The sequence below is a fragment of the Aotus nancymaae genome, unplaced genomic scaffold (genome assembly GCF_030222135.1).
Source record: "Aotus nancymaae isolate 86718 unplaced genomic scaffold, 86718_ANA_hifiasm-v0.15.2.pri h1tg000016l, whole genome shotgun sequence".
Classification (NCBI taxonomy): domain Eukaryota; kingdom Metazoa; phylum Chordata; class Mammalia; order Primates; family Aotidae; genus Aotus; species Aotus nancymaae.
The window spans coordinates 61,742,968-61,763,839 of record NW_026988428.1 but is presented as its reverse complement, the minus strand read 5'-3'; the positions used below and the strand labels follow the sequence as shown (position 1 = coordinate 61,763,839).

Genomic DNA, 20,872 nt, shown 5'->3' with positions numbered 1-20,872 from the left:
TTTGAGTTTGGACCCTTATAGAATAAACTTCAGCTGACTTCAATTTACTTAAGAAGGAAAGAGATTTTCTGGCACTGCTGTGGGACTTCTTTTTGTTTATTTAGTCTCTTTAGGTTTTTATAATATAAATCTTTTTAAATAAAATGATTTAAATAGTCAAAAGTCTCATTGCCATTAAGACTGTCTTATTTATTGAGAATGCTCTGCCAATATTCAGCTTTCTATAAAAATTACTTGGGCTGTCTTTGTGATTGACTCTCTTTTTCTTTTTGTCCTCTAGTGCATTCCACTCTTCGTTCAACTTGTTTTGGAGAGATTAACTCGAGGGGTCAAAACTAGTGAGCTTCGTACAATGTGTCTTCAGGTTGCAATTGCTGCCTTGTACTACAACCCTGATTTGCTGCTACATACTTTAGAACGAGTTCAGTTGCCTCACCACTCTGGACCTATCACTGTACAGTTTATAAATCAGTGGATGAGTGATACAGATTGTTTTCTTGGGTATGTGTCTTTTGGATTTTACACAGCTTTTCTGTTTCTGGAGGGTTTGCTTTTTCATATTTGCATATAATATGCACCAAGATAATTTTCATGTCTTAGGATTTTTAGTGTATTGTTAATATTTGATTTTTAGAGGATTAAGATTGTATTTCAGCTGTGTAATCTAGTAGAAAGAATGCAGACTCTGAAAATTAGATGTAGCCCTTGCCTGCTTTTTTTTTTTTTTTGCACAAAAAAAGTATATAATGTGTATAATGATTTATATCTTTAGGTAGCAAGAATTAATTATCTGTCTGGGTTTCATGATTAAGTGTCAATGGGTAAAAACATTCTAAATGGAGTCAGAAGGTACCCCTCTGGCACTGATATAATGTAATGTCACAGAATATTTAACTCTTTGCAAGGGACCCTGTTCTCAAAAGTGGAATCAGAAGGCTTGTTGTTTGGAACCCAAGTGCTGCCCCAGTAGGAGAATTTGGCTTTATGTGAAGCACTCTTCTAGTTTTCAAAAATAGGAAGAGGTCCCAACTAGTGTTATGTGTCCACCTCAGGTCACCCAACACAGATTAGTGACAGTGCTATGCTAGAAATTTAGCTAGCTGTCTAATTTGTTTTAAAACACTATCAAATTTGTTTTAAAACACTGGAAATTAATAGTATTCTTTTTAAGTTTTGTGAGAGATCATTTAGAAAAATTTGTTGAGAGAAACAGACTCCCCACAGTAGTTAAGACACTGCTGCCACAGATGGAGGCCTGGATTAGGATGGGGAGATAGGAATGGAGGAACATATTTATTAGCTGCTATGCATGTTCTAATTTTTCTACTTACAGGACACTGTAATTTATCCTTGACTGAGATTTGTGATTAAAACCTTGAAGGGAAGAACATACTTTCAAATAAATTGTGCTTAAAGTTATCTCTGAGAAAGATTAGGGAGTAGAGATTTGGTCATTTAAAGTTAAGTGGTTGGTCCTCTTGTGTCTTTATTCGCACCTGGAAGTAATTTCCCAAAGGTAGAAAGGTTCCCCTTGCTCTTGTGTAGACTGGGGGTCCTTGGATTCTTTAGAGCCCTGGTTGTCTTTTCTGCTGTGATCCAGTTGGCACCTATTTCAGGGCTGCATGGATGAGAAGGTCCTCAGGTCAAGTACAGTTCCTGTACTCGAATCAAGGAATGCAAATAATGAAGAATAACAGAAGTTTGTAAAATATTAATATTGGATTTGTTACTCTCACTTTAAACAAATTGGATCACTGCAAGTGAATTTTTTATTCACTCTTAAAATTTTAAGAATGTTTTGCCAATGTGATCTTTTAATTTTTAATTTTTTAGTTTTAAGCAACTTAGAGGAAACATTTAATAGAAAAATGTCTAATGTATACTGATCAAACTTTTTTCTTTCTGAATTAAATTTTCCTTGTCCTTATTTTTTCTTATACTATTTTATAACAGAGGACTTTAGTAGACTACTTACATTAAGTTCAGCTTACTAGCTTGCTAGATGCTGAGTTTTTGAAACATCTTTCACTTCTTAGGGTTTATGTAGAGTATGTGTCCCAAGAAACCTTGTAGCTCTATCTAATGTTGGAAGAGTCTAAGAAGCTCTTCATTTTCCCTCACCATTGTATAGGACTTTTATGCTGTCAAATACAGGTATTTCTGCTTTAATAAAATCCTTACGCCAAGGCTCATATATAACATTTATATTAATCTTAAATCAGTATTACAGCAGGATTCATCATGTTAATTGCAGGCTCCCAATAGGTCTTTGATAATAATTGGTTTACAGAATTTGATTTATGTAGGATTTCATTCAGTACAAGATGGAGGATGTCTCTGTATAATACCAACTGATGAACCTTAGAGTATGCCTTGGACATTTCTTTTTGTAGTTTCTCCAGAATTTGTTCTTTATTCCACTTTTCATGTCTACATTGTTTTTTTCTTCAAAATTTGCAGGCATCATGACCGGAAGATGTGTATAATAGGACTGAGTATCCTTTTGGAGTTGCAGAATCGACCTCCTGCAGTAGATGCTGTGGTGGGACAGATTGTTCCTTCAATTCTTTTTCTTTTCCTTGGCCTAAAGCAAGTCTGTGCTACTAGACAACTGGTAAACAGGGAAGATCGTTCAAAAGCAGAGAAAGCTGATGTGGAAGAAAATGGTAAAGTCTTCTAATTGAAATGAATGCTACAATTAATTTTGATTTGTGTATGCATTTTCTCTGAATACTGGTCTATATGGAGTCATTAAACAGATGTACATTCTTTGGCCTGCTGCACATAGAACAAATATTTTGGGCTTGGTTGACTTGCTATTAATTGTATCATGTGATATAAATTTAGATTTGTGCACCTCCTGACACCTAATATACTCAGTGATTTTTTTTTATGGAGCCTAATAGATGTTGTTACACGTTAGGAAACATATTTATAACAATCAAATGGTCTTGATTATAAGTTAGCAATCTAGTGTCTAATTTTCTTGTTTGTGCTAACAGCCTCATCAAGGCAGCAGCCATGAGTTAAATGAATCATTAGCTTAAGAACTGAAGTTTTAGTACTACAGATTAGTAGAGAGTGTCTTTTTTTGTAATGGTTCTGAGGTGATTCATTATCAAAAATTATATTTGAGAGATATATTTGTGATTTAAACATAAATTAAGGTACATAAGTGAAGTAGAGTTACGTAATTGAGAGTCAGAATACAATTGTTAGAGTTGAACATTAGACCTTTGTTTTGTTTAATGATGAGATTGCGGAACTACTTGCTAGAGTCTAGGAAGTAGCATTCTCCAATTCCAGGTGGAGTTTTTCCTCTTCTTGTTAAAAACACATACCTCGTTAGCTGAGAAAAATCAGAACTCTTCCTGGTAAACATACACCTCTATTTTTGATGCTAAATTCTGTGATTTTAACATGTGTAGATTTAAAACATTTTTAACTGGCATCATCCCAGTTTGTTCACATACCAGGGATTATAAACTTAAAACGCTTTGTCCCCTCCCCAGCACAAAATACAGCTTCTAATTTGTTTTTCTGAAATCTGTGTAGGTCTTTTGAAGAAATGCTTCTTTACTAGAAGTGTTGTATTTGTGATTTTTGTTTTGTTTTGTTTTTAGCTATGTGCTAACAGTTGTAGAATTCTTTTTTTTTTCCAGTATGTTATGATCTCTAATTTCTTGTTTTGGTAACTTTTTATTAGCTTATACTTATATGGCTTGAGGCAAAATTTTCTAGTAATATCCCAGACTTTCTTGTACTTCCTACTAAAGTATGGAATGATTGAGTTCAGGTATTTCTCAGTCTTTGTATTAATAGTTATACTTTGCCATGCATTTTTTTGTGTGTATTTGGTCCAAACTATGGTTAAGTGCCTTATTCCTGAAACTACCTAGTTCAGTCCGCCTGCTTCCATATGGTGTGTGTAATGAAACTAGTTTTAGGTTAATATTACCTAGTTTGGGTTTACTCCAGGTTTTCTGTCTTATCTTGAATTTGGTTCTACATTTACTGCCTTCCTATTGCTGTATTTCAGTTACAATCTCAGTGCTAGGAACAGATTGACACTGAAAATAGATGCAGAATCCATGGTGATATGTAATGTAGTTCAAGTTTTTAACTTTTCAAGCCACACATAGCTAACTATTTTTCTTTACATTTTTGCTATTTCTTTTTTATTATAAATTTAAAAATTATATATTTATGGGGTACAAAGTGATATTATGATTTGTGAATACAATATGGAATGATTAAGTCAAACCAATATATCCATCACCTTAAATACCCTTTTTAATGGTGGGAACATTTGAAATTTACAGTCTTGCCAATTTTGAAATGTACAATATGCTATTAACGATATTCACCATGCTGTACAATAGATATAAAAAGAACACATACAAACAAAACAAAAACCTTATTCTTCTGTGTGAGACTTTGTACCTTTTTACCAACATTCTCCCATTCCCACTACCTCCAGCCTCTGGTAACCATTCTACTCTGTACTTCTGTGAGTTTGATTCTCTTAGATTCTGTGCATAAGGGAGAACAGGCAGTATGTGTCTTTCTGTGCCTGGCTTATTTCACTTACCATAATGTCCAAGTCCATCCATGTTGTTGGAAATAACAGAATTACCTTTTTAAAAGCTGAATAGTGTTTCATTTTAAAGAATCCGTATTTTCTTTATTCATCTGTTGTTGATGGACACTTAGGCTGATTCTGCAACTTGGCCATTGTGAATAATGCTGCAGTGAACAAGGGGCTGCTGACATCTGTTCTACATACTGACTTCAAATATTTTAGATACATACCCTGAAGTGGGATGGCTGGATCTGTACTTTACTGTTTCTACTAGCAGAAATGATCTCCTCATTTGGGCATTTCTAAGCATAATCAACTCAGTTTATTAAAAGGACTGAATTCTCAATAGGAAGTCATTGTCTAAAACACATGCACTGACTGCACAGTCACTTTTTTTAAACAAAGGTAATTTTGAAATCTGCAATTGAATAATATTCTTGTATTAATGAACTTGCATAGCATAACAGTAGTAATGTTCATCTGGATAACAGGTTTAGGGAACCTGTTTTCAGTGAGGAGGATAAGGTTATTCTCAACTTAGCAAACTCTACAGTAAAGATAAGGTTTATTTATTTTATTTTATTTTTTATTTTTTGGCTGTCCTCTTTAGACCAGAGATAAGATTTATTTTTATTAAAATTACATGGAAGATTTTTCCTTTCCAGAGTGTGATTTTATAGTCTTTGGTTTTTGTTGTGAAATTTTATATTTTGTCCTTATGTGTTTTGATTCCTTTTAAATAATTAATGGATTCACAGAGGAGATTTCAAGTGATGAAGAGGAGACGAATGTAACTGCTCAAGCAATGCAGTCAAATAATGGGAGAGGCGAGGATGAAGAGGAAGATGATGAAGATTGGGATGAAGAAGTATTGGAAGAAACTGCCCTTGAGGGGTTCAGTACTCCACTGGACCTTGACAATAGTGTGGATGAATATCAGTTTTTTACACAAGCTCTGATAAGTATGTCTTTACTCCCTACATCTTCTGATATATTGTTTTCTAAACTCTTTCTTCATTTCTTCCTGTTAGTTTTGATATCTGCCCAAGATTGGTCTAGATTCTTTAAAAAGTTTTTTATTTATTCCTTATGATGGAAATCCTCAAACATACATACATGAAATGATTGAAAATAAAACAATGAAACACCGATCACCCAATCCTAGCAACTTTCATCGAGAAGTAGCAGGGTGAGCCTGTACGTTATCCTTGCAAAAGTAATATATGGCAACAGTATCTGTGTATATTTTTCATCCTCTAGGCATAAATGGGAAAACATTTTTATAGCAAAGAATGAAGTGTTTCAGGCATGTGTTGCTTAAAAATTGTGGCTATCAACCTATTAGTAATTCACAATCCCTGAAATGAAACTGCTGTCGTAACAGAGTGACTTTTTACTTCGTAACTAATTTGCCAATTTTATACAACAAGGGACAGTATAATTAGTTACGGGACTCATAAATGATTTGGGAGGAGAAAATATTTGCCAAATATCCATAATAGGCATAATGTGCACAGTGTACAGAGGCCATCCTCAAATGTGTAACACCAATAACCTCGTAGAAAAATGGAAAATGGAAATGGAAAATTTACAGAATAAAAAGCCAATGAGGATATTTAGAAAATTAAATCATCGAATAAATTATTTTAAATCTCATTTAATATAGATTATTTGTTTTATGGTTAGATAGTATTTCTATAGTTATATTGTAATTTATTTCCACTGTGGAACATTTAAGATTGTTTCCAATGTTTTTACCATTACAAGGGATATTAAAATGAACATCCTTACATGTATATATTGTTACTAATAAGGCACTACTAGCTTAATATATTGATGTTTTTTAGTGTTGCTACAAATCCCATTAATGAAGAAAAAACTACCTAGATGTTTTTATTGAAATTCACAGGAATTAGAGGTAGAGAGCACAAGAAACTATATTCCAAAGCATGGGGAAAATAACAGCGTAAACGTGGGGATGGAAATACCAAGAGTGTGCCCTAGTGTAGTTCCAGACGTGGGTGTGTGTCATAATTACCAAGGAAGGTTTAGGTATTGAGTAGGATCTCAGAAGATGTATTTTTAAAGATAAAGTGACAAGCAGCTTTAAGCCAGCGTGTAGGGGCCACTGCTTAAAGACTGTGAAGGAATACCGTTGAGCTGGGCTGTAGAGGCCTTGAATTCTGGACTGATGTAGTCCATCCCATTGCCCGTTGGAGTAGTGTTGAAAGGTATTCTCTGAGGAAGTGAACTTGGGGATGTGGTGATTCACTTGAGGGGAATTATCTGGTGATGGATGATGTACAGGAAAAAGCTGGAAAGGGCTAGATGTGGGAGCCAAGTGTTAGAAGATGACGTTATTAATTTTGGTGTATAGAGACCTGGAATGGGGAGGGTGACATTTGATGGAAAGTGGCATGTAGATGAAAGACATTAAGAAAGAAGCAGAGCTTTGGGTGTGGAGAGGGCATGCTCAGAGATGTTAAGGATTTACAGTGGTTGACTTGACTGGGAGACTAATAGAAATGGTGAGGGAAATGGGGAGATAGAAGGTTTGGGAGGGAATTGTTAAATTTGGTTTCAGTTATGTTGAGTTTGCGATGAGCTATTTAAGTGGGACAGTCCAGGAGGCTTAGGGGAAGGTTTTTCCTAGAGGTACAGATTTGAGTCCTTGGGGTAGTAGCAATGCTGAAGCTGCAGGTGGTATGAAAATTCCAGAGGAAAATGGTAATGAGTGAGTACAGGTGTTCTGGACTAGAAGACACCAAAGGAGGTAGAGAACTAGACAGACTAGAGATTTGCAGTGTCCTAACCTTCCTTCGATATCCCACATAGTTGGGTACTAAGTGGGTACTCAGAAATAATCCTTTGTTGGCATAAGTCTCATTACCTTATGTGTGTTGTAGTACTGTACTCTTTGTCTTTTACTGTCTGGGATAATTTCTTTGTAATTATGTTACTACTTGTTCTCTGAATTAATAATCATTTTATCCTCTTGTCTTTTCCTCCCAAAATGCAATAGCTGTGCAGAATCGAGATGCTGCCTGGTACCAGCTGCTGATGGCACCGCTCAGTGAGGATCAGAGGAGGGCACTGCAGGAGGTGTACACACTGGCAGAGCACCGACGGACGGTGGCAGGTCAGCCAGAGTAACCTCCAGGGTGTAGTGCATGCATCAGAGTGCCAATGGTCAGCCTTATTTGATGAGCCAGGTGGCACCTAAACACTGCTTCTAAATTCTAAGGAATTGTCATTATTGTATGATTGTTGTTTTAATCACTCATGATGTCTTACTCTGTAAAACCCTGCACATTAATATGTGTCTCCTAGTGGTGTTCTCATTCACGTTCTTATCCTACATTGGAGGCAAAGGTACAAAGTAAAGGTTGGGATAAGTCTTGCCGAGGGAGATTTAATCAGCTGGATCACTCCCCTGAACATTTCAGCCGTGGGCCAAAGGGACTTGATGAATTCTTGCAAGGAGCTTGTATTCCTGGAAATGGAATGCTCTCCATTTCTTGTTGTTGGGCTTTATTTGCCATGGTTTCTTGTTGTTGATTTTCAGTTTTTAAGCTGGAGGAATTATTTTATTATTTTATGTTGATTATTATAGTTACTTGTAGATTATCATTGGAAAAGATTCTGTAGTTACAAAAAAATTTTAGTAGGAAACATTGCAAACTCGACATTTAAAGTTTAGAATGCTGGTTCTTCTGCATGGACTTAGATTTTCAGTTCTGTGCAGATTCTCAATCAGCTCTCCTGATATAAAGCCTGGGCCCCCTTTCAGCAGTAGAGACGGCGAAGTAGAATCCAACTCTGAGATATGTTTTTTTTTCGTTCGATTTTTGCAGATTTTCCCACGGTAGTGAACATACCTACTTATTGACATGGGTCTGTTAAAGGCTGACGTTCACTTTGGCAGAATAACATACCACGAGTCACATCCTTTCACAGTTCTAAGCATATACAGAATCTGGCTCCTTTGAGTCATCTCCAACTTTGTCACCTTAAGCTTATTTTTTTTCTTCTCCCCTTTTCTTTTGAAAAATGCTAGAGGCAAAGAAGAAGATTGAACAACAGGGAGGCTTCACCTTTGAAAACAAAGGAGTCCTCTCTGCATTTAACTTTGGGGCTGTGCCCAGCAACAACTGAAGGAAAAAGAACGTCAGCTGACCAAATGTCATCACTGCATATTATTTCACAAAAGGAGTGTGAGGGTCAAGGGGATGAAATGAAGGGGCTGCTTTTAGGGCCCTCCTGCTGTACCAGTTACCATCTGACATTAGGCAGCACATTTATCTACTCTTTCCCCTTTGACCTTTGTCACCCTGAAATATATATTTTAAACAGCTACTGTAAGTATGAAATGAAACAAAAACAATCATTGGACTGAAAAGGACAAACCATATGCTCCAAAGGCTGAATGCCCAAGGTTGTTTTAGAGGATTGGATTGACTTGCACGTCTCAGGTTTTTGCCATGCAGAATCAATGGATTTATGCGGATAACAGTGCCTTCTGTTGTACATGAATTATCAGAAAAATTTTTTGGAGAGCATTGCAATTTTTTTTAAAGCATAAAACATATTTCTAGATACAACATAAACCTTGGTTATATGTCGACTATTCTGCATTTTACTCTGTGAATTTATTGTTACGCAGTTACTGCAAATCACTCTGGTTTCAAAATCTTCACTGCTCCCTCTGCTCACCCTGCTGCTGGGGGGCTTTCTTCAGGGGTTGTATTATAAAACATGCACTGGCTCTGGTTTTTCATAAGATGTTTTGTGGCTTTTTTAAGAAGTGTCTTACTCCCTCTTCTCTCATTTTTTCTGCCTTGAAAAGGGGTGGTATTTCTTTTGGGGTCAACAAATACTCATATCAATTTCACTCCTAACCTTGTAAGTTCAGGACTGAATTTCTTGGCAGCAAGTGGCAGGGGCTCTTTAGTCACTGGAGTTAACAGTAAGTCTGAGTATATTCTGAATAATTTAATTATAAAATTAATTGATAATCATACCTAAAGCACATTGAACTTCTAAGAGAAAGGTGCTTCATAAGCACACTGTCTTACTGGATGGGGGCTTGCATTTTAAACAACATATCATTCCAGCTGTGTTGGACCAGGGTCCAAAGCATTTTATAATAATATTTTTTTAATCTAGAAAAAAGACCCAAACAAATCTAACTTCTTGCTTTCTCACATCTTTGAATATTCTCCTACCTAATTTGTTTGTGTCTTTATTATAGCTCAGTTTGACGTCTTAAAATTTTCAAGAGTTGGGGCAGCTGCACTCATAGGAGGCCTATGGGAAATATTGCAGATGGAGATTACAGTGTTTTTCTGAACTGGTTCAAGACCAGAATATGGATCATAGGATTTTCATTCAGTAAAATGAAAATGTATCTTCAGAACTTAACATATTACTGGATGTGATAACAGATTTTTCTTTCTGTGAAATTGAAAATTCACAAAATTCACAACTTAAATTTCCCATCAGCGACTAGAGGAATTTTTTTCAGGTGCTTCCTATATTACCATCCCTCATGCCTATTAACTCTTCAGAATTTTAGGTTAAGTGATCTCTATAGAAGTAGCCTGGAAAACCATGAATTTAGAGTTAAATGACCCCCTGCTTTCCTCTGCCCCTCCCTTCCCAAGGCATTGAAGCAGAATGTGCCAACTGGCAGTTAGAAGAGAAAGATGGCATTGGGGGAAATTTTAGAGCGCTTTCAAACTCTTTATTCTCATGTTCCATATGGTCTAATCTTAACATAAATTATATGCCTTCACACTGGATTGTAAAAGGCATGTGATGTTAGAGATTTTATTTTGTGATGTATTGTCTTCTGCAGTATTAAAGGGAAAGATGTGCATCACCCTTTCTTGTTTTTGAAGCCAGGGTAGTTGTATGATTTTGTTACCAGCAGTGCTAACCTGAATGTGACCTGGTTACCTTGGAAATGCAGGAACTTATATGAATGTACTATAAAATAAAATGTGGACTGATTCCCAGGATTCTGAACTGTTCTGTGTGAAATGTTTTCTGAAATGTGGAGGTGCTTTAGGCAGTTGGTAATAACCCATCAGTATGTTGTCCTGACATCTGGGGACCTGAAGAAAGGTGGACTGTAGGTCTGGCAGGGTAACCAGGGCTTATCAGGAACAGCTAATTCATGGGGAGAAGTAGGGGGTGAGAGCCCATCTCATGAACCAGGAAGTCCACACAAGAGTGTCAGAGCTCTGGAAAAGCACAGGGCATTCAACCACAGCAGGACCTTGAAAGAAAGGAAGGTGTCACTAAAATGGAGCCATTTTCTGACGGGTCTCCTATCAAATTATTAGTGGTCAAAACCAGACTGGTAATCAATATGGTCATGTGTCATAATGGATATGCTCTTAGAAATGCTTCATTGGCCATTTTGTTGTGCGAGCATCCTAGAGCATACTTACACAAACCTAGATGGTGTTGCTTACAACACACCTAGGCTCTATGGGATAGCTTATTGTTCCTTGGCTACAAACCTATACAGCACGTTACTGTCCTATACTGAATACTGTAGCCAGTTGTAACACAGTGGTAAGTAATTATGTAGCTAAACATAATTTTGTATCTAAACACAAAGGTACACTAGAGATACGATATAAAAGATAAAAATGCATGAATGGAGCTTGCAGGACTGGAGGTTGCTCAGGGTGAGTGAGTGGTGAGTGAACGTGAATGTGTGGGACATTGCTGCACACTACTGTAGACTTTATAACACTGTACACTTCGGCTACACGAAATTTATAAAACAATTTTCTTCAATCTTAGCTTACTGTAACTTTTTGTGAACTTTTAACTTTTTAGCTCTTTTGTAATAATACTTAGCTTAAAACACATCGTACAGCTGTATAAAAACATTTTCCTTTTTAATGTCCTTATTTTATAAGCTTTTTTTTCCATTTTTAATATTTGTTTACTTTTTAAACTTTTTTGTTAACAACTAAGACACAGACACATTAGCCTAGGCCTACATAGAGTCAGGATCATCAATATCCCTGTCTTCCACCTCCATATCTTTTCCCACTGGAAGGTCTTCAGGGGCAATAACATGCATGGAGCTGTCATCTCCTATGTAGCAATGCCTCCTTCTGGAACACCTACTGAAGGACCTGCCTGAGGCTCTTTCACAGTTAACATTTTTAGTAAGTAGGAGTATGCTCTAAAATAACAAGTATAGTAAATATTAGGTGATAGGAATTCTCCAGCTCCATTGTCTTATGGGACCACTGTCATTTATGTGGTCTGTTATTGACTGAAAGTTCATGGGATGCATACCTTTACTTGTATGATGGTAAGACCCATTACCTTGTTAATCAGTGAAAATTCCTAAGATAGAAAACAGTTACTTTAAATTGTCATTTAAATAATATAGTGAATTATAGTATAGTTTTCTTTTTAGCAAGGGAGACTGAATAATCCAGGCATAAAAGGAAAACTTGGCTATGTATTAAGGACCATGTACGTGCATATGTGTGTATGCATGCATGTTTCATCTATTAAAAATTATTCCAGATGAGCCTTAAATGGCAGTCTTTTCTGTTCCCACCTTATTCTCTCCATTGAGACTGCTGTACAAATGCTGCTTGGGTGGGCTGGGAATGTTTTAGGCAGTCTGCTAGCAAGAACGACTGCAAAGTCAATACATAAAGAGAAGACACGCTCTGGAGAGACTGTGTTTGAAGAAGAAGCACAAAGGGCAACCATGGCTGATCCTGTAGCCAAGAGAGGTCTATAGGTGAGAGAAGGCATGTGTCTGAGTGGTCTGAGAGTCTAAGCCAGACAGCAGTGCTGCGAGAGGAAGGAAAGTGCTGTCTTCTGAAGAAGAGGGAGTGCAAGCCCTGACATAAAGGGGAAAGAGAAGGGGATGCACATGCTCCCTGCAGGACACATGGGAAGAAGCTCATCTTGGAGGTCATCCAACATGAAAAAGATTTCACAAGTAGATGGGTGCCCCTCAAGAGCTGGAAATTGGAGGATTTCAAAAGGCTATGGAATATGCAGGGGCTGACAGCAACTCGGGCAGGAATGACCTTATGGAGACTCTCCCCAACAGATCTGCCTAAGTATGAAGGGAAAACCTGTGGAGAGTGGGAACTACACGGTGAGGCCTTGTGGGCAACTGTCCACTGTGGCCCAGTGTCCCAATACATCACTCATAGGTTTAGAGTGACCCACCATTCTTACTGCCTAGTGACTGTAGGCAGTACCGTTAGTTCCTTTTTCTTGCCAGTCATTTCTCTCCTGGGGACTGCCTGCAGCTGGACCCTCATCCCTCCTGATTTCCATGCAGTTTGACTCTACTTGTCTTCAGCCAGTGAACTATAATTTCTTCACATGTAAGTAATCCCTGCCGTCAGAATGAGCCCTTTCCTCTTTTCCACACCATGGTATGTGTTTTGTTTGGCCTTGAATTGCTCACACTATTGATTATTGGCTGGAGGGCAGAGATTATGCTTTATGTAGTATTAATACTTTGTAGACATGTTTTGTTGTTTTTATAATGCCCTGCATCTGGTGGCTAAGCATGGTTAATAGAATGAACACATGAACAAATGGATAATTGATGTTATACCAATGAGTTTGGATTTTAGAGGCATCTCAGAGGCCACAAATCAGATCTTGGAGATAGGTTCCTGTGGAGAAAACAAGTGTGCAACAGCAACTGAATGGCGAAGTAGATGTATGCCACTGGAAGGGAGCTGTTGTCTATGGGTCACTGTGCCCCATACTTCCTGTTCCTAAATCCAGTGCACGCTTTCTATGTGCAGCAGCATTCCAGGTAGGTTGTTATTTTTTTTTCAGACCTCATTTTCTGTAGTCTGCATGGCAAAGCACCCTTCTTCTCCCCTCCCCTCCCATCCCTGCCCCTTCCCTTTCCTATCTCCTTCCCTCCCCTTCCCCCTCCCCTCCCTTCCCTCCTCCCTTCCCCCTCCCCTCCCCCTTCCCCCTCTTCATTCTTCTCTACTTAATTTTTATTTATTTATTTATTTATTATACTTTAAGTTCTGGGGTAAATGTGCAGATCGTGCAGGATTGTTACATAGGTATACACATGCCATCGTGGTTTGCTGCATCCATCCCACTGTCATCTACATATTTCTCCTAATGTTATCCCTCCTCAACCTCCCCACCCCCTGCTATCACTCCCCTAGTCTCCCATCCCCCAATGTCCAGTGCGTGATGTTTCCCTCCCTGTGTCCATGTGTTCTCATTGTTTAACACCCACTTATGACTGAGAACATGCAGTGTTTGGTTTTCTGTTCTTGTGTCAGTTTGCTGAGAATGATGGTTTCCAGAATCATCCATGTCCCTGCAAAGGACATGAACTCATCCTTTTTTTATGGCTGCATAGTGTTCCATGGTGTATATGTGCCACATTTTCTTTATCCAGTCTGTCATTGATGGGCATTTGGGTTGGTTCCAAGTCTTTGCTATTGTAAACAGTGCTGCAATGAACATACATGTGCATGTGTCTTTATAATAGAACAATTTATAATCCTTTGGATATATATACCCAGTAATGGGATTGCTGGGTCGAATAGTATTTCTATTTCCAGATCCTTGAGGAATTGCCACATTGTCTTCCACAATGGTTGAACTAATTTACACTCCCACCAACAGTGTAAAAGTGTTTCTATTTCTCCACATCTTCTCCAGCATCTGTTTTCTCCAGATTTTTTAATGATCACCATGCTAACTGGCATGAGATGGTCTCAATGTGGTTTTGATTTGCATTTCTCTAATGACCAGTGATGATGAGCATTTTTCCTATGTTTGTTGGCTGTATAAATGTCTTCTTTTGAAAAGTACCTGTTCATATCCTTCACCCACTTTTTGATGGGGTTGTTTTTTTCTTGTAAATTTGTTTAGTTATTTGTATATTCGAGATATTAGCCCTTTGTCAGATGGGTAGATTGCAACATTTTTTTCCCATTCCATTGGTTGCTGGTTCACTCTAATGATTGTTTCTTTTGCTGTGCAGAAACTCTTACATTTAATTAGATCCCATTTGTCTATTTTGGCTTTTGTTGCCATTGCTTTTGGTGTTTTAGTCATGAAGTCCTTGCCTATGCCTGTGTCCTAAATGGTATTGCTTAGGTTTTCTTCTAGGGTTTTTATGGTGTTAGGTATTATGTTTAAATCTTTAATCCATCTGGAGTTAATTTTTGTATAAGGTGTAAAGAATGGGTCCAGTTTCAGCTTTCTGCACATGGTTAGCCAGTTTTCCCAACATCATTTATTAAACAGGGAATCCTTTCCCCATTGCTTATTTTTGTCAGGTTTATCAAAGATCAGATGGTTATAGGTGTGTGGCATTACTTCCCAGGCTTCTGTTCTGTTCCATTGGTCTATATCTGTTTTGGTACCAGTACCATGCTCTTTTGATTACTGCAGCCTTATACTATAGTTTGAAGTCAGGTAGCGTGATGCCTCCAGCTTTGTTCTTTTTGCTTAGGATTGTCTTGGCCATGCAGGCTCTTTTTTGGTTCCATATGAAGTTTAAAGTGTTTTTTTCCAGTTCTGTGAATAAGGTCAAGGGTAGTTTGATGGGGATAGCATTGAATCTATAAATTACTTTGGGCAGTATGGCCATTTTCACGATGTTGATTCTTCCCAACCATGAACATGGAATGTTTCTCCATCTGTTTGTGTCCTCTCTTATTTCCTTGAGCAGTGGCTTGTTGTTCTCCTTGAAGAGGTCTTTCATGTCCTTTGTTAGTTGTATTCCTAGGTATTTTATTCTCTTTGTAGCAATTGTGAATGGGAGTTTGCTCATGATTTGGCTCTCTGTTTGTCTGTTATTGGTATATAGGAATGTTTGTGATTTCTGCACAATGATTTTGTATCCTGAGACTTTGCCAAAGTTGCTTATCAGCTTAAGGAGGTTTTGGGCTGAGACGATGGGGTCTTCTAAATATACAATCATGTCATCTGCAGATAGAGACAATTTGACTTCCTCCTTTCCTAATTGAATACCCTTTATTTTTCTTGCCTGATTGCTCTGGCTAGAACTTCAATACTATGTTGAATAGGAATGGTGAAAGAGGGCACCCTTGTCTAGTGCCAGTTTTCAAAGGGAATGCTTCCAGTTTTTGCCCATTCAGTATATTGGCTGTGGGTTTGTTGTAGATAGCTTTTATTATTTTGAGATACGTTCCATGGATACCTAGTTTATTGAGAGTTTTAGCATAAAGGGCTGTTGAATTTTGCCAAAGACCTTCTCTGCATCTATTGAGATAATCATGTGGTTTTTGTCTTTGGTTCTTTTTATGTGGTGGATTACATTTATAGATTTGTGTATGTTGAACCAGGCTTACATCCCTGGAATGAAGCCTACTTGATCATAATGGTTAATGTTTTTGATGTGCTGTTGCATTCGGTTTGCCAGTAGTTTACTGAAGATTTTTGCCATGATGTTCATCATGGTTATTGGGCTGAAATTTTCTTTTTCAGTTGTAATCATGGGGTTTCATAAAAGTGGAAGAGGGAGGCAGAAGAGAAGGCCAGAGTGACAAGATGTGAGAAGGACTGAGTACATTATTGCTGACTTTGAAGATGGAGGAAGGGAGCTGTGAGCCAACAAATGCAGGCAGCCTTTAGAAGCTGGAAAAGGCAAGGAAACACTCTCTTAGAGTCTCCAGGATAGATTGTAGTCCCACCAACACCTTGATTTTAGCCCAATGAAGCCCACCTAGGACTGCTGACCTCTAGAAACTGTAAGATGATGCACTTGTGGGTTGTAAGCCATTAAGTTAGTGGTAATTTGTTACAGCAACAATAAAAAATAAATACACAAGCTGGTGGAGGACAGATGCAGGAGAATTCTCATCTTTGAAGACTGAAGGTATTGATTAATATTTTAAGCTGGGCATTTAAATTTCTAAATCAAGATCATGTTTTACAATATAAAGTGACTTTGAGGCTTATTTCCTAAGCATGATCAGAAAATCGTCAGGCTTGCCAGGGATTATTATCTAAAAGCAGGGAAAACTTTTTCCAGTAGATAAAATTTAAAGAGAGAATGGAAAACAAAAATAAATCTGCGTTTTCATTATATCCCATGGGATGTGATTGTTTAATGTACTTCTTATAGCATAGTATCTAAACAAATGTAAAATATTTTATAAATTTAATATTTTTATTTATCAAGTATCTGTTTAATCATTCAGCAAATATCCTGACAGTTTCTGAGCCTCGTTTGTAAGATTTCCTTTTAGTTCTGTGAGAACCTAAGATCCTTTCATTGAGTTTCTTTTCTACTTAAATTAGCCAGACCTGGCTGCTGTTGCTTACAACATAGAAAGCTAACTGATGTGGGAGACACACTAGCACTTTGCATCTAGAGAATGTGTGACTGCAGATGGATTATTCTTTGCTTGTGATATCCAGCCTCCCAGGTGGCCCACAGTGATTCTTGCTATGCCTTGACTAATTCCCTCTCACATCGTTCTACGGTTGAACTGTGAGTTTAGAAGCATGCAGGAGAAGTTATGGGGTGTCACCTCCAAGATTAGGTTATGAAAAACTGACTTCATCTTGGATGCTGTATCTTACAGTATTTGCTCTAATGTCATGGCTCATAAGCCATGTCATGAACACCTTTATGGAGAGGCCTACATCGTTTGGAACTGCAGCCTCCTTCCAGTAGACATATGAGTCAACATGGAAGCAGATGATTCAACCCTTGACAAGTCTCATAAACTTTGGCCCTAGCTTGAATACCACCTCATGAGGGCTCTGAGTCATAATCACCCAACTCACTGCTGGATTCCTGATTTCAGCAACCGTGTGAGATAAACAATTATGGTTTTGAGCTGCTAATTTTGGTGACAGTTTGTTATGCTAATATAAATAACTAATACACTGTTCATAAACCCACTTTGGGAGGAGATTAAGCAGGGTAAAGGATGAAGCTTTTTTTCTTTTTTATGTTTCTAAAAAGCAATTTTTTATGCATTGTGATGCTTAAAAGAAGGCTGGTCAGATATCTGCATCTAGGTAAGGCTTAGCTATGACTGCAGAAATTTGGGAATTAGCCCTTCTGACAATTTAAGAAAGGGATTTGAAATTAATTAGACACCTATTATTAAATAGACATTTTATTATGTATTGTTTCAGTCATTTTTGTTGTGTAACAAACCTCCCAAAATTTGCTGGCTTAAAAAAATAATGATGACTTACTTCACTTACTGTTCTGTGGATTGATCAGGTGTTTTTTTTTTCATTGTCAGGGCTCACTCCCACAGCTGCATTTAGCTACTTGATTGCCTGCAGCTGGGCGCATCTGAGTCAACTAGGTACCTCTCTCCATGTAGTCATTCATTCATCCTCAAGGAGGAAGACGAAGGTTTTTCACATGATGACAGCCACTTCACAAGACAGTGTAAATAGAAGCTGCCTGGCTTGTTATGGTCTAGCCTTTGAAGTCTCAACATCACTTAGGTTGCATTCAAATTTTTTTTTTTTTTTTTGAGATAGGGTCTCTGTCACCTAGACTGGGGTGCAGTGGCGTGATCATAGCTCACTACAGCCTCTGCCTCCCGTGCTCAAGTGATCTTCCCACCTCAGCGTCCCAAGTAGCTGGGACTAGAGGCGCATGCCACTACGACAGGCTAATTTTTTGTGTTTTTGTAAAGACAAGGTTTCACCATGTTGCCCAGGCTGGTCTTGAACTCTTGGGCTCAAGTGATCCATATGCCTTGGCCTCCCAAAGTACTAGGATTATAGGCGTGAGCTTAGGCTAAATTCTACAGTAATAAAACAAGTTCAGTTCAGATTAAAGGGGTATAGATATCGACTCTACCTCTTGATGGGTGGGGTGGCAAAGTCACATTGCAAAAGTGGGTGGACACAGGATATTGTAGGTCATTGGGACCATTATAGTAAAAATCCACCACTATCTGCTTTCTCTCCCAGTAATTCAAGTCCCTTCCCAAGACTCCCAAAGTATCATCCAGTTATGACATCATTCTCAAAATCCATTATTTTATAATCTGTCTGCATTAGGTCCGAAGGTAGTGTGTTCTTCATGCAGACACCAGAGACCTAAAAGAAGTTTCTTGCCCTCCCCACTTTGATCCAACACACAAAGGTGAGGCAGAGAGAGGATATTCACATAGATTTTCTCATGAAAAAAATATGTGAGGAATGGAAGACACCTAATAATTATTAGCTCATAGGAATTTTGGAATCTATCTGGACACACATTGTCAGGACCCATTCCTTTGGTGCCAGGGAATACTTGATGAGAACTCACTTCTGCTTTTTCCCCCTGCCCCAGCTTTTGGCTCTGCTGTGATATTTGGGTTCTACCTTCTGAGATGTTTTTTCTTTTCCATAAAAACGGCCCATCTTTGTAGCTGAGTAGCTGTCTCAGCCTGTTTAAAACCAAATGTAAAAAATTTAGCCCCAAACTCTCTTTATTGTGAATGGTCTTTGTCTCCCTTCCAATTCAATCCAGTGGTGCTCTCACCAATATAATTCTCTCAGAAACTTTGTGGGTTTGCTGTGTCTTATTGGGGTTCACTCCATACTCCAAAGCCATAATTCTTTTTGAGACAAACCTCTCTAATTTGTCCCACAGGTGAGACAATGTTGTAAGGTTCTTAGAAATCCTTTTACCTTTCTGAGAAATGTCTGCTAGTGCTCCCTTAAATCTTTCTGATGTCTTAACAAAAGATCTTACTGCCAGCCTTTGATTCAACACTAAGGTTATCTCTTATTTTGATGCTGTTTTACTGATTGGAGATATTAGAAATACTAAACAGTTTTCTTTCCTGATCTAGAACACCCTAACTCCTCTATATTTTCTCTAAATTGGACTTGCAAACTAAACAGTTATTTTGTTTATCTTTTTCTTTCCATGCTGCATCATACACAGCAAAAAAAAAAAAAAAGCCAACCGGTTCTCTCAAATTTTGCTTTTAAATCTCCTTTGCCAGACTCACAAGTTTATTAGGTGGATTTCTTAACCTTCTGAGTTACTATGGGCAACAGTTTTACCAATTTTTCCTCTCCTACAGAACTTGGGTTATCTTCTCTACAGTTTCCAATAGTTACCAGATACCACATATTTGTTTTTTGTTTGGTGTAATAGCACTCCACCCCTGTCTCAGCCTTCGTTGCATAACCACTCCAAAATTTATGGCTTAAAGCAACAATGATTTATTATTCCTTAGGGTTTCGTGGGTTGATTGGATACTGCTGCTAGGCTTGCCTGTGGTCACTCATGTGGCTGCAGGCAATTGGCAAGTTGATGGAGGACTGGGCTTAGCTTGCATACTGGGTTCTCTATTTGAACATTCGTCCTCAAGGAAGCAATGACCGCGTTCCAAGAAAGCAGACGTGGATGCTTGTAGGGCTTTTCCACAGCCCAGCCCCTCAACAGTCACAGATTGCCACTTCTGCATCCTGTTGGCCAAGATGAGTTACAAGGCCATCCCAAATTCAAAAGGAGGGGACACAGACCACCTCCTGATGAGAGAGCTTCATCCTTTTTTCTCTCTCTTTTTTTTTTTTTTGCAGAGTCTAGCTCTGTCACCCAGGCTGGAGTGCAGTGTGTGATCTTGGCTCACTGCAACCTCCGCCTCTTGGGTGCAAGCTATTCTTTTGCCTTAGCCTCCTGAGTAACTGGGATTATAGGCTCACGTCACCATGCCCAGCTAATTTTAGTTTTTAAGTAGGGACAGAGTTTCGCCATGTTGGCCAGGCTGGTGTCGAACACCTGAGCTTGAGTGATCTTCCCGCCTCAGCCTCGGAAAGTGCTGGGATTACAGGTGCAAGCCATTGTGCCTTGACTGAGATAACATTTTCCTGAGGATCCTGAGAAGATAGATTTTACAGTCTGCTAAAATAATACATCTTGTGGGTAAAGAAATCATCTCAGGGTCAGATGGTTCAATCAGCTCATGAAAAACAGCTTTCTAATTTCAGGGAAGCCCCTTTTAACTTCCCCTCTCTTTTCTAAGGGAGAAGTCTGTTGGCAAATAAAAGTCGGCATATTATTTCTTTCTCTTGTTGCTATTTATCCTTGGAAGTAGGCTGCTTAATTATACATATAACATTTTTAAAAGCTATGATTTGGGGTACAATATCACACAAAGCTCAGAAACCTCCAATATTTACTCTAGTAACTTGTGAAAATGTAAGAATCTGTGAGAAATATCAGGGGAAAGACATAATGAAGAAGTGAGTGAGGGAAAGGTCATTAAAAATAGAAATGAAACAGAAAACAGGATAAAC

At 38.1% G+C, this 20,872-nt stretch overlaps 1 protein-coding gene across 5 annotated transcripts in view; it reads left to right on the top strand.

Moving 5' to 3' along the window:
* The window catches only part of IPO8 (importin 8), a 74,636-nt gene extending 64,034 nt beyond the window's left edge, over nt 1-10,602 (top strand). For all 5 annotated transcript variants that reach the window (XM_012458438.3, XM_012458436.3, XM_012458439.3 and 2 more), the window contains 5 exons: nt 281-501; nt 2,461-2,666; nt 5,341-5,544; nt 7,605-7,721; nt 8,640-10,602. In XM_012458438.3, coding sequence (XP_012313861.1) covers nt 281-501; nt 2,461-2,666; nt 5,341-5,544; nt 7,605-7,721; nt 8,640-8,737 — 846 coding nt within the window. In that variant the 3' untranslated portion in view covers nt 8,738-10,602. The remainder of the gene's footprint in view (nt 1-280; nt 502-2,460; nt 2,667-5,340; nt 5,545-7,604; nt 7,722-8,639) is intronic.
* The last annotated feature ends 10,270 nt before the right edge of the window (nt 10,603-20,872 follow it).